Source organism: Oryctolagus cuniculus, chromosome 2 (genome assembly GCF_051225735.1).
Source record: "Oryctolagus cuniculus isolate XC-2025 breed Fujian yellow rabbit chromosome 2, ASM5122573v1, whole genome shotgun sequence".
Classification (NCBI taxonomy): domain Eukaryota; kingdom Metazoa; phylum Chordata; class Mammalia; order Lagomorpha; family Leporidae; genus Oryctolagus; species Oryctolagus cuniculus.
The window spans coordinates 97,777,273-97,790,016 of NC_142868.1; the positions used below are offsets into that span (position 1 = coordinate 97,777,273).

Genomic DNA, 12,744 nt, shown 5'->3' on the forward strand with positions numbered 1-12,744 from the left:
GCATGTGGTTACCCCACAAGGAGTCTTATCTTGTCTGCATCTGAATAATTTTGATAGCCAGGTGTTTTTAAGTTGCTAACTATTCTCCTACTTTGTATTTATTTAAAGACTATTAACTCAGTATGACAATTTTTGTTATAATAATTTGATTGCTGATAAGGAATTTACAAATTCATACCTTAACTAGAAGTTTTACTTTGTAACAATCACAGACTAGCAGAAGTCATAAACCATTAACCCTCATTTTTTTTAATTAATTAATTTATTTTTTTTTGACAGGCAGAGGGACAGTGAGAGAGAGAGACAGAGAGAAAGGTCTTCCTTTTGCTGTTGGTTCACCCTCTAATGGCTGCCACAGCCAGCGCGCTGCTGCCGGCGCACCGCACTGATCTGATGGCAGGAGCCAGGAGCCAGGTGCTTTTCCTGGTCTCCCATGGAGTGCAGGGCCCAAGCACCTGGGCCATCCTCCACTGCACTCCCTGGCCACAGCAGAGAGCTGGCCTGGAAGAGGGGCAACCGGGACAGAATCCGGTGCCCTGACCGGGACTAGAACCCGGTGTGTCGGCACCGCTAGGCGGAGGATTAGCCTAGTGAGCCGCGGCGCCGGCTAACCCTCATTTTTCTAAAATAAGAGGTTGTAAGTGATATGAATATATAAAGAATATATTTTTTAAGATTTTATTTATTTGAGAGGTAGAATTACAGACAGAGAGAGGGAGAGACAGAGAGAAAGGTCTTCCTTCCATTGGTTCACTCCCCAGATGGCTGAAATGGCCAGATCTACATGGATCTAAAGCCAGGAGCCAGCTGCTTCTTCCTGGTCTCCCATGCAGGTGCAGGGGCCCAAGCACTTGGCCATCTTCCACTGCTTTCCCAGGCCATAGCAGAGAACTGGACTGGAAGAGGGGCAGCCGGGACTAGAACCAGCACCCATACAGGATGCCGGCACCACAAGCAGAGGATTAACCTCTGCACCACATCACCAGCCCCAAGTACATGAAGAATTTAGAACAGAAAATCTACCAACCTCATGGAGTTTATCTCCCTTTTAAAACTTTTAATAACCTTTGGGATGGAGAATGCTAACTTAAGGTACTGTAATTAAATTCACACAAACAAAAGATGTTTTAGTATGTTTTACTTCATTATTTAAGTTAGATACTGTTAGGAAATTCTAGATTATTTTGTGAGTAAATTGTAATTTCTTTTCACAAGTGTATTTGAGTAGAAACACAAGCTTTTATAATCAATTATTTATATTTAAAACATATGCTTATGTATGTTTTGTATTAAAATAACAGCATTTTATAAAGTTTAGATACATCTTGTTCAATACAAGCCTATACTTTTTTAAAGTTTTATTTAAAAAGAATCTTTGTATTTATTTTTTTAATACAGCAAACTCAGGTGATACCTTAAGTCCATAATTTCCCACAAAATTGATAAACTTAACAACTGAGTATCTTAAGTCTTATAAATCTTCTGAATCATTCATAGTTATGCACTCAATGGAATGAACTCCTCAGCAGCTGAGAAGAATCTTAACTTAAAAGCACCAACTCTTCAGGCATCTCTACAGGTGTCTATTTTTCATTCTCTAAGACATGCAGTCAGACTGCTGATGCAGCAAATACCAATTCACCTTAAGCTTCAATGTATAAGAAAAAGCATTTGGGAAACCAACATTCTTAATATTAAGTCTGAAAGCATTTCTACCTCTTTACTGAATGACTTTCCCTTCTGTCAATGTTAAACTCTAATGAATAAAAATTGTGTATTGAACATAAGTTTTTCAGGTTAATCTAGCACTTTAGGACATTTGCATTTGTTTTATATAAGTCTTAAGGAAAACAAAAAGGTAATCTCTAATCTAGACAATTCTGGAATCTTTCATTAGATTTAGAATTTTACAGCAAAGTAATATGATCTGTCCAAATAGTATGCCTTTTAAAAAATTCTCTTTATGTATGTAAATTAATAAAGCTTATTTCCAATATATATTTTCTGTATTTTCATTTGCTGAAGTAGGGTTCAAAGGGTGTTTTTAGGATCTTGCCAACATCAGCCCTATGTACCCATAAATTATTGGAGCCATTAAATGGACAATAAAAACTGGTTGAAGCTACCAATAAATGCTTCAAAAGGAATCTGAATCTTTTCCAGGTGTCTTTTTAGGCCATTAAGGTGATTGATAACATCCCAAAACCCTGTAGTTTGGAACATACACCCTAGTGGTTTGGACCCTACACTTTAGCCAATCATTTTAAAAAGCATCAACCCCAAAGCCATCTAACCGCCTTCACTAGGTCTATTCCCACCACTGGATTTACTAATCAATTTTAAGAGATGTTCTTTAAATTCTCACAGAATGAGATGAGTTGCTGAATGGTGCTATAATATGTAGAATGTCTCTGAAAACTCTATATAAACCCTACAAAGTATACGGGATGGGTCCTCATCAGATGACCACTGTGATGATTGGAGGAGTGGACCCTAGATCAAGCTAGAACAATAAACCTCTTTGCTTTTGCATCATTGAAGTCTGTCTTTGGGATAATTGAGTCCCATCCAAGTTCGGTCTAACAGAAAGAGAGTCGGCCTCTGCCATCCGCTAGTTCATTCCCCAAATGGCCGCAATGGCCAGAGCTGTGCTGATCTGAAGCCAGGAGCCATGAAATTCTTCCAGGTTTCCCACATGTGTGCAGGGACCTAAGGACTTGGGCCATCTTTTTACTTTTATCCCAGGCCAGAGCAGAGAGCTGAGTCAGAAGTGGAGCAGCTGGGACTTGAGCTGGAGCACATATGGTGTGTCAGCACTGTAGGCCAGGGCTTTAACCTGCTTCACCACAGTGCCAACCCCCCAACTATTTATTAAGAGCTCTTAACTGACCTGTTAATTTTGATAAAAATTTATGACACTCAGGAGTTTTATTATCAATCTTCATTCTAGTTTGCATGGCATATAAATGACCCCCTTGGTGAAATACATAATGATCAAACAATGGCTGACAACAAACACCCCTCAGATCAATTCTTGAGCAACTATTCAGTAATAGGCCACCACAGGGTCCTACTTGTCATGCTCCTGAACCATCAGGTGATGCTGTATGTTCTTTTATTTTTAAAATTTTTTTATTTTTTTATTTTGACAGGTAGAGTTACAGACAGTGAGAGAGACAGAGAGAAAGGTCTTCCTTCTGAACGTTGTTGGTATTTTGATTGAGATCATGTTGAATCTGTAAATTGCTTTTGAGGGGCTGGCACTGTGGAATAGTAGTTTGAGCCTCTGTCTGTGGCATTGGCATCTCATATGGATGCCAGTTTGGGTCCTAGCTGGTCCTCTGATCCAGCTCTCTGCTCATGGCCTAGGAAGGCAGTGGAAGATGGCCCAAGTGCTTGGGCTCCTGTATTCACATAGCAGATGAGGAGGAAGCTCCTAGCTCCTGGGTTCAGATCAGCCCAGCACCAGCCATTACAGCTATTTGGAGAATTAACCAACAGTTAGAAGGCATCGCTTTTTGTCTCTCCATCTCTCTGTCTATAACTTCCTCTCAAATAAATAAATGATTATAAAAGTAAAATTAAAAATAATTCCTATTGGTAGAATGGGAATTTTGGTGATATTAGTTCTTCCAATTTATAAACATCAAAGATTTTTCCATTTTTGGGTTTTCTTTTTTTTCTTTAATGTTTTGTAATTTTTCTTATAGAGATCTTTCACACCCTTGACTAAATTTATTCCAAGGTAATAAAAAAATTTATGGTTATTGAGAATGGTACTGATTTGATAAGTTATTTTTCAGCCATGGCATTTTTGTATATATAATGGTTATTGATTTTTATGTGTTGATTTCATATTTTACAACTTTGCCAAACTTTCTTGTGAGTTTCAATAATCTCTTGGTGGAGTCTTTTGGTTTCCCAATATTTAGGATCATGTCATCTGCAAACAAATTATTGGACTTTCTCCTTTCTAATTTGTTTTCCTTTGATTTCTTTTTCTTGAATTATTGCCATGGCTAAAACTGTCAGTAGTGTATTGAACAGCAGTTGTGATGGAGAGCAACTTTGGTTTCAGATCTTAGTGGAAATGCTTCCAAGATTTCCCATTCAATATGATGTTGGTTGAAGATTTGTCATATATTGCCTTGATTGTGATAAGGAATGTTCCTTCTATTCCCAACTTGCTTAAGGTTTTTATAGTGAAAGGTTGTTTTTTATCAAATACTTTCTCTTCATCTATTGATCATCATGTGGTTTTTATTCTTTAGTTTGCCAGTGTCACATATCACATTTATTGATTTGCATATGCTGAACTATCCCTGCATACCATAGGTACATTCCACGTGGTCCAGGTAAATTATCTTTATGATCTGTTGTTGGAATTTATTAGCTAGTATTTTGTTGAGAATTTTGGGATCTGTGGTTATCAGAGATATTGTTCTTTAATTCTCTTTCTCTATTGTATCATTTTCTGGTTTAGAAAACAAGGTGACACTGGCCAAATAGAAGGAGTTTGGGAATACTCTTCTCTTTCAATTGCTTTGAATAGCTTAAGAAGAATTGGAATTAGTTCTATTTTTTTTTTTTTTTGACAGGTAGAGTGGCAGTGAGAGAGAGAGACAAAGAGAAAGGTCTTCCTTTGCCATTGGCTCACCCTCCAATGGCCGTTGCAGCTGGCACGCTATGGCCAGCACATTGCGTTGATCTGAAGCCAGGAGCCAGGTGCCTCTCCTGGTCTCCCATGGGGTGCAGGGCCCAAGCACTTGGGCCATCCTCCACTGCACTCCCGGGCCATAGAAGAGAGCTGGCCTGGAAGAGGGGCAACTGGGACAGAATCTGGCACCCCAACCGGGACTAGAACCTGGTGTGCTGGTGCAACAAAGTGGAGGATTAGCCTATTGAGCTAGGGTGCTGGCCAATTAGTTCTATTTTTAAAAGTCTGGTAGAATTTAGCAGTGAAGCTTTCTGGTCTTGGGCTTTTCTTTGGAGGGTTTTTGTTACTGATTCAATATCTGTTTTGGTTTTTAGTTTGTTTAGGTTTTCTATATGTGTTCATGGCTCAATTTTTTTACCTAGCATGTGTCTTGATTTCTTCCAGGTTTTCTAATTTGTTGGTCATTGCATGTGATGCCCACATTCTATATTGCAGTGCTAATCTAAGTTTTCAGTGTTTCACTTCCAAACTAGTTTTCTGCTTAATATCTCTGGGAAGCATGGGGTAGTGGCTCAAATTCTTCAGTTCCTTTTACCTAAGTGCAAGATCTACTACTTATTAGGGGACCTGAGAGCCTGGTCCAGCCATAGCTGTTGTAGACATTTAGAGAGTGAACCAACATATGCAAGACCTCTTTTCCTCTCTCTCTTCACCCACTTTCTGTGTGTTTCTCTGCCCTTTCTAAAATCATTTTAAAAGTTATTTACTTCTTTATTTGAAAGTCACAGTTACAGGGAGAGAGAAAGAGAGAGAGAGACATAGATCTTCCATCATCTGTTTCACGTGCCTGGTGTCTCCACTGGCCAGTGTAGGGCCAGGTTGAAACCAGGAGCTTCTTTTGAGTCACCCATGGGGGTGGCAGGAGCCCAAGTACTTGGACCATCTTCCACTGCTTTCCCAGGCACATTAGCAGGGAGCGGGATAAGTTTGGAGCATCAATATCTGTGACATCCTCCTTGTAGTACAAGGATATAGAGCCCATCTTGCACAATTAACGTCCTATTTATGGGTGGGCCAAGTATAACAGCTTCCAACTCTCAAGGTTTGGACTAGATGGGTTCTGAGGAATTGTGTTATAATAGATATTAATCCATAACTCTTGGTTTAAGCTTTTGTTAGCAGATAATGGCTGTGACTACTTTGGGTCTCTGGATTGTCACCAGTGAGGGCATCCAGATTAATAGTAATGAAATCAACAGTCAGCAGAATGGTGTCCAGCTGAACTTAAATGGTTTTACTTTATTATTGTTAGAATAGTGACCTCCTGCTGTACCCTGGCATCCGGACATAGACAGCAGACATTGGAAGCCATCCCCTTTGCCAGATGGAGTATGCTAAGTTTGGGTCCATCATCTATTAAGGAGGCCTTAGTAGCCATTCTCATGTTTTACTGTTCTATATCCATGGCCAAAGTCCTACTAGATAACAAGGTTTGTAGAATCACAGGCTCAAGGTGTGTAGGTGACTGTTTTTCCAGTATAGCCCAGTTAATAGCCATCTAATTTAATTTTACTGAAACATAGCAAGGTTCCAAAAGAGGGTATTCCTTGCATCACAGCCCTTGAGAAGTAATGGATATCACAAATGATCCAGAGAATTTAGAAGGTATATGAGCTCCACGAGTGAAGAAGTCACTGAGAGTACTAAGGATAGTGCCTACAGAATTCAATTTGACTTTTCATTGGAAGGGAGGCCATATAAGCTGGGCTGATTTGTAGCATCCATGACAATTAATTTTTTAAATGAGGCATGCATTGCACCAAAACCCAGGAAGGACTAAAAGGTATTAGCATTGTATGTTCTTCACAAGTGTGTCAAATAGTCTCATGAAGGGAGGAAGTCATCAGTGTGATATATTCTTGTGCTCCTGATAAAAGCTGGGTACAGTTAAATTCTTTGCAAAAATTATGTTTGATGGCCAAGTCAATGAAATGCTCATGTATACTCTAGAAAAAGTGTCTTTCCAAAGTGAAGGCAAACTAGAGTGAGGAGCTGTTGGAAAAGCTTTGAGCAAAAACACATTTGCCACTTTTGTAATAGTTAAGACAGGTCATTTATCTATTAAGAGGCATCAGATATGTTAATATTAGATATAAAGTATGGTGGACATAATCGATGGCATATAGCATTAAGATTTTAGTAATCTACCATGAGATGCCATTTACTTTTTTCCAGATTCAACAGGTAAAATTGGGCTGCTAAGTGGGAAACAGCTGGAATAATCACCTTTTTGTTTATTAAGTTTAATGTAATAAATTTTAATGCATGAAGACATTGAGTTTCCTTTTATTATGTCATCTTAATTACTTTAGTTTGGGACCTGTGGATTGTTATTTTCCCTAGTTAAGTTGTAGCTTAAAATTTTTATTTTAATAATTACTTGCTGTGTTAGGCCGTCTCTCCCACCTGTGGGATTTTTTGAGTACATCTGACTATTGGAAATTTAGGTAATACTATAGTTAAAATGAGATGTACCAAATAAATTATTTTTTTCTTCTGATACATATTTTGGAACTTTTCTAAAATGGTATTGAGCACCCTGTTTAAATTTAGGGGGATTCCCTGTGTAAGACTGTTATTTGAGCCACATTAATGATTACATCTATGAAACTCTGTGAATAAGTGCATCTAGAACCTGGAAAAGTTGATGTCTTATGCTGAAGAGACATAAGAATCAATGTCTTTTTACCTTTTTTAATTATATAATTTACAAATAAGTTTTAGATGTCTAAAAGGATGAAATTATGTACTTTTCAGAAATTTATACATATATACAACCATAATTTATAGATTTTACATTTTCGTTCTTTAGGTTTTTAAGACTTATTAGGACTGGCACTATGGTGTGGGCAGAGGCCCACACACTTGGGCCATCTTTTGCTGCTATTTTCCCAGGTTCAATAGCAAGGAGCTGGATCTGGAGTGGAGAGACTGGGACACAAACTGGCACAAATATGGGACACAATTCCCATCTAGTAAAACTTGATCAGATAACACTGGTTGCTTCTATTAGTGATAAGTAGCTCAACCTTGACCTCAAATTTAGTCCTTGTAGGATCCTGAATTAGTTTCAGTCTGTAATCCTCACTCTCTTTATATCTTAGGGACTACATTTTTCATTATTGATTGAGTAAAATCGAATGTTAGAGCTCCTATTTCTAAGTGCTTGAAATTATAAATGCTGGTCAGAAGGTGTATTTAGGGCTTGGCACCATGGCTCACTTTGGTTAATCCTCCACCTGTGGCACCAGCATCCCATATGGCACCAGGTTGTAGTCCTGGTTACTCCTCTTCCTGTCAAGCTCTGTGCTGTGGCCAGGGAAGGCAGTGGAGGATGGCCCAAGTGCGTGGGCCCCTGCACCCCCATGAGAGACCAGGAAGATGCACCTGGCTCCTGGTTTTGGATCAATGCAGCGCTGGTGACAGCGGCCATTTGGGGAGTGAACCAGCACAAGGAAGACCTTTCTGTCTCTCTTATTGTCTATAAATCTACCTGTCAAATAAAAACTAAGGTGTATTTAAAATCAGTGAGAGAAAATGAATTGTAAAAGATCAATCAACAGCAGTTGAGTGTTGCGTGCTGTCTTCCCACTTTCTTCTCAGGAATCCCCACAGAATTTTCAACCATAATTCTAAAATCAGCAACTCCTGCTGTCAGAAGTGTGTGGCTACCACTATGGGGAGCAATAATTTTTAGAAAGAACAAGGGAATTCACTATTTCATGATACTATTCTTGTTTGATGCCTACAACTTCATTTTCTGTTTACATTGTATGATGCTGGGAACTAAGTAATAATTTTATTCTGGGTCTGAGGTGAAGTTATGTAAGATTGAAGTTCAAGACTGAGGTCCTTCAATTTGCAGAGTTTAGTCACTGAAAGGCAATTACCAGATCAGTGCTGATATAGGCATTTGCATGGCACAATTCATACACTATACATAGAAAAAATGACCAATAGCTGTTGGCCAACAGTCAGTGGCCCATGAGACCATCACTCAAATCCTCAAGAGTTTGTCTATAATTTCATGGCAATTCTCATTTAGACTAGAAGAGGAGTAAAAGCAGGAGCTCTGTGACACCCTAATATTTGTCTCTTGCCTAATTTGTGTCAGAAACCACTACTTAAGTGCAGTTTTTTTCTTAAATATAGCTTTATTAAAAATATACAGATAACTGGATGTGATGGATAGATGAATTTCAGGATGATTTGGGTAAAGAATTTCTAGATAGTGCAGTTTTAAATATTCACAAAGATTTTACAAGGCATTCACCCTGTTTTCCAGCCATATTAATGCACCAAATTATTACTATTTTACTGTAAAATATGATCCATTGATGGCCCACAAATTCTTTTAATAGGTAAGATCAAGCATTATTTTAAAGGATTAAAAATGATTTATTTAGGATATTATTTTCTTCTTTAAACACTAAAGTTAAAGAGAGTCCGTGGAGGTTTTTTTCTAAGTATCTGTAGAAGTATTTGAGGTTTTAGAACCATAATTTAATTATGAGAATTTAAAAAATATTGATATATATAATGACAATTTCCAAAAATTCTTTCCACATTTTAATTTCTCCACTTATAGTATGTTTCTTTTCTTTCTTTCTTTTTTTTTTTTTTTTGACAGGCAGAGTTAGTGAGAGAAAGAGAGAAACAGAGAGAAGGGTCTTACTTTTTCCGTTGGTTCACACCCCAAGTGGCTGCCATGGCTGGCATGCTGTGCTGATCCAAAGCCAGGAGCCAAGTGCTTCCTCCTGGTCTCCCATGCAGGTGCAGGGCCCAAGGACCTGGGCCATCTTCCACTACACTCCTGGGCAACAGCAGAGAGCTGGACTGGAAGAGGAGCAACTGGGACAGAATCCAGCAACTCGACTGGGACTAGAACCCAGGGTGCTGGTGCCGCAGGTAGGGGATTAGCCGTGTGAGCCATGGTGCCGGCCAACTTATAGTATGTTTCTTTCAAATGTATTTGCCAAGCCAGGAATTAATGAGGAATTGGAATATTATGCAAGCACTTCATGTGGTTAGACAAGTTTTATGTATCCTCACTGTATCCTAAGAGGTTGATTTTTTAGCAAATTTCTTCCTAATGGAGGTGTGCACTGTTTTATATGGAAAGTAGCTTCAGCAGCCCATGATGTCAACAGGGAAAGATCATGGAAAGTCTCCTTTGTTTTCCTTCTCAGCATATGCCATTGCAACCACTCCCACCATCGTTAGAGAATTTCTGGTCCTGAAGCTGTCCTCATATTGCTCAAGGATTGTGTGATTGGTTTCTATGTCTGTGAATGTTAGTGTGGGGGTAAAAGGAACTTTGGAGAGCAGGGCAGGTTCCTGTCTCTTGATGGCATAGGTGCAGTTGTAGATTGGAGGCATTATAATCTCTCTTTCAGGTACACCCTTGGCTGGTTCAGGAAGGGATACTAGTGGTAGATCCTCAGTTCCAAAGCCATAGAAGGAATGAATAATGTTGGATTTTCAAGGATTTTTTTTTTTTTTTGTCAGAAGATGAAGGGCTAGCGCTGTGGCTCAGTGGGTTAGTGCCCTGGGCTCAAGTGCCAGCATCCCATATGGGTGCCGGTTCTAATCCCGGCTGCTCCTCTTCTGATCCAGTTCTCTGCTGTGGCCTGGGAAAGCAGTAGAAGATAGCCCAAGTCCTTGGGCCCCTGCACCCGTGTGGGAGACCCAGAAAAACTGGCTCCTGGCTTCGGATTGGCACAGCTCGGTTGCAGCCATCTGGGGAGTGAACCAGTGGATGGAAGACCTCTCTCTCTGTCTCTACCCCTTTCTGTAAATCTGCCTGTCAAATAAATAAATATAAATCTTTTTTTTAAAAAAGAAGATGATGTGTCTGACAGAAGACCAGTGGGTCTCCAGGTATACAGAAAGGGTTTCTAAAATTTCTGTAGACAACTAGTCTCATACAAATGGCCGTGGGATGGAGATGGGTATTCAGACCATTTGAGCTGAATTGCGTATGAGCTGAATGTAGGTTGCACCTCTGTCACTGTTTACTCATCTTTAAGATGAGTATAGCAACAATAATAGTGAAATGTCTTTATTGTGAAATGTGTGCATGCTGATTTACACTGTGTTGCAATTGCATTTATGGGGTTTCTGGTGTGTCTTCTTTAAATGAAGTTTCTCATTTCCTGCACTGTATAGCCTGCCCAGTGCTACTCATTCAAGGTTACAGAACTTACACAATACATAGTTTCTGGGAACATGGAAGTTTGGGTACTGGGGGACAGTCCCATTTCCTTTGGAAGTGAGAAGCTTTTATGGCATTTGAAGAAGGGAACTCAATAAATAGGAATCTTTTCTAACAGAATACAACTTAATGCTCTCTAAGATAATACCTTAAGGCTCAGAGCAGAGACAAGAGTCATTAAAAAGTAAAGATCCTAGTTGCATGGTTCAAGCAGTTATGGGGCATACTGACCAGAGTGAACAAGATGTACTTGATATTACCTTACCTCATCCATTAGTTTTCAAAACTTGGTGGTAATAGAAGTTCTGGACCAGCATTCAAAAGAGAGTTGTGAGTGGATTAGAAAGACAGTGGTCTTAAGGGTGCAGCCTGGGGTGGAGGGATAACCTCTCCAATCTGAGAATCACTATTTGCATTGCTTCCTACCATATGCCCATTACATCATTCCACTATCAGCATCTCTAGAAATGGAGGTCTGTAAAATCTAGTTTGTTATATACTTGATACCTGGGCTATGCTTCTGCCCACTGTATTCTTTTTAACTTTTATTTAATAAATATAAATTTCCAAAGTACAGCTTTTGGGTTACAATGGCTCCCCCCCCCCATAACTTCCCTCCCACCTGCAACCCTCCCATTTCTGGCTCCCTCTCCCATTCCATTCACATCAAGATTCATTTTCAATTATCTTTATATACAGAAGATCAATTTAGCATATATTAAGTAAAGATTTCAAATTTGCACCCACACAGAAACACAAAGTGTAAAGTACTATTTGAGTGCTAGTTATACCATTAATTCACATTGAACAACATATTAAGTACAGAAATCCTACATGGGGCGTAAGTGCACAGTGACTCCTGTTGTTGATTTAACTATTGACAGTCTTGTTTATGGCATCAGTAATCACCCTAGGCTCTTGTGTTGCCAAGGCTGTGGAAGCCTTTTGAGTTTACTGACTCTGATCTTATTTAGACAAGGTCATAGTCAAAGTGAAAGTTCTCTCCTCCCTTCAGAGAAAGGTAGCTCCTTCTTTGAAGGCCTGTTCTATCCATTGAGATATCACTCACAGGGATCTTTTATTTAGGCTTTTATTTTTTATTTATTTTTTTTTCCAGTGTGTCTTGGCTTTCCATGCCTAAAATACTCTCATGGGCTCTTCAGCCAAATCCAAATGCCTTAAGGGCTGATTCTGAGGCCAGAGTGCTGTTTAGGACATCTGCCATTCTATGAGTCTGCTGTGTATCCCGCTTCCCATGTTGGATCGTTCTCTCCTTTTTAATTCTATCAGTTAATATTAGCAGATACTATTCTTGCTTATGTGATCCCTTTGACTCTTAATCCTATCATTATGATCAATTGTGAACTGAAATTGATTGATCACTGAAATTGATCAAATTGATTGACTAGTGACATGGCATTGGTACATGCCACCTTGATGGGATTGAATTGGAATCCCCTGGCACATTTCTGACTCCACCATTTGGGGCAAGTCCAATTGAGCATGTCCCAAATTGTACATCTCCTCCCTCTCTTATTCCCACTCTTATATTTAACAAGGACCACTTTTCAGTTAAAGTTAAACTCCCAAGAATAATTGTGTGTTAATTAAAGAGTTCAACCAAAGTATTAAGTAGAACGAAAAAATACGAAAAGCGATAAAAGTATTAAGTTGTTCATCAATAGTCAGGAAAAGGGGTGATCAAATCAATGTTTCTCAAAGTGTCCATTTCACTTCAACAGGCTTCCTTTTAGGTGCTTGGTTAGTTGTCACCGATCAGGGAGAACATATGATATTTGTCCCTTTGGGACTG

General features: G+C 39.2%; 1 protein-coding gene across 4 annotated transcripts in view; it reads left to right on the plus strand.

The window, feature by feature from the left end:
* LOC138848529 (uncharacterized) overlaps nt 1-12,744 on the plus strand; it is a 111,238-nt gene that overhangs the window by 78,264 nt on the left and 20,230 nt on the right. Inside the window, exon 2 of one of the 4 annotated variants that reach the window (XM_089327371.1) lies at nt 9,352-9,625. The exons of the other annotated variants lie outside the window; for them this stretch is intronic. Coding sequence (XP_089183497.1) covers nt 9,485-9,625 — 141 coding nt within the window. The 5' untranslated portion in view covers nt 9,352-9,484. The remainder of the gene's footprint in view (nt 1-9,351; nt 9,626-12,744) is intronic. 4 annotated transcript variants of the gene reach the window in all.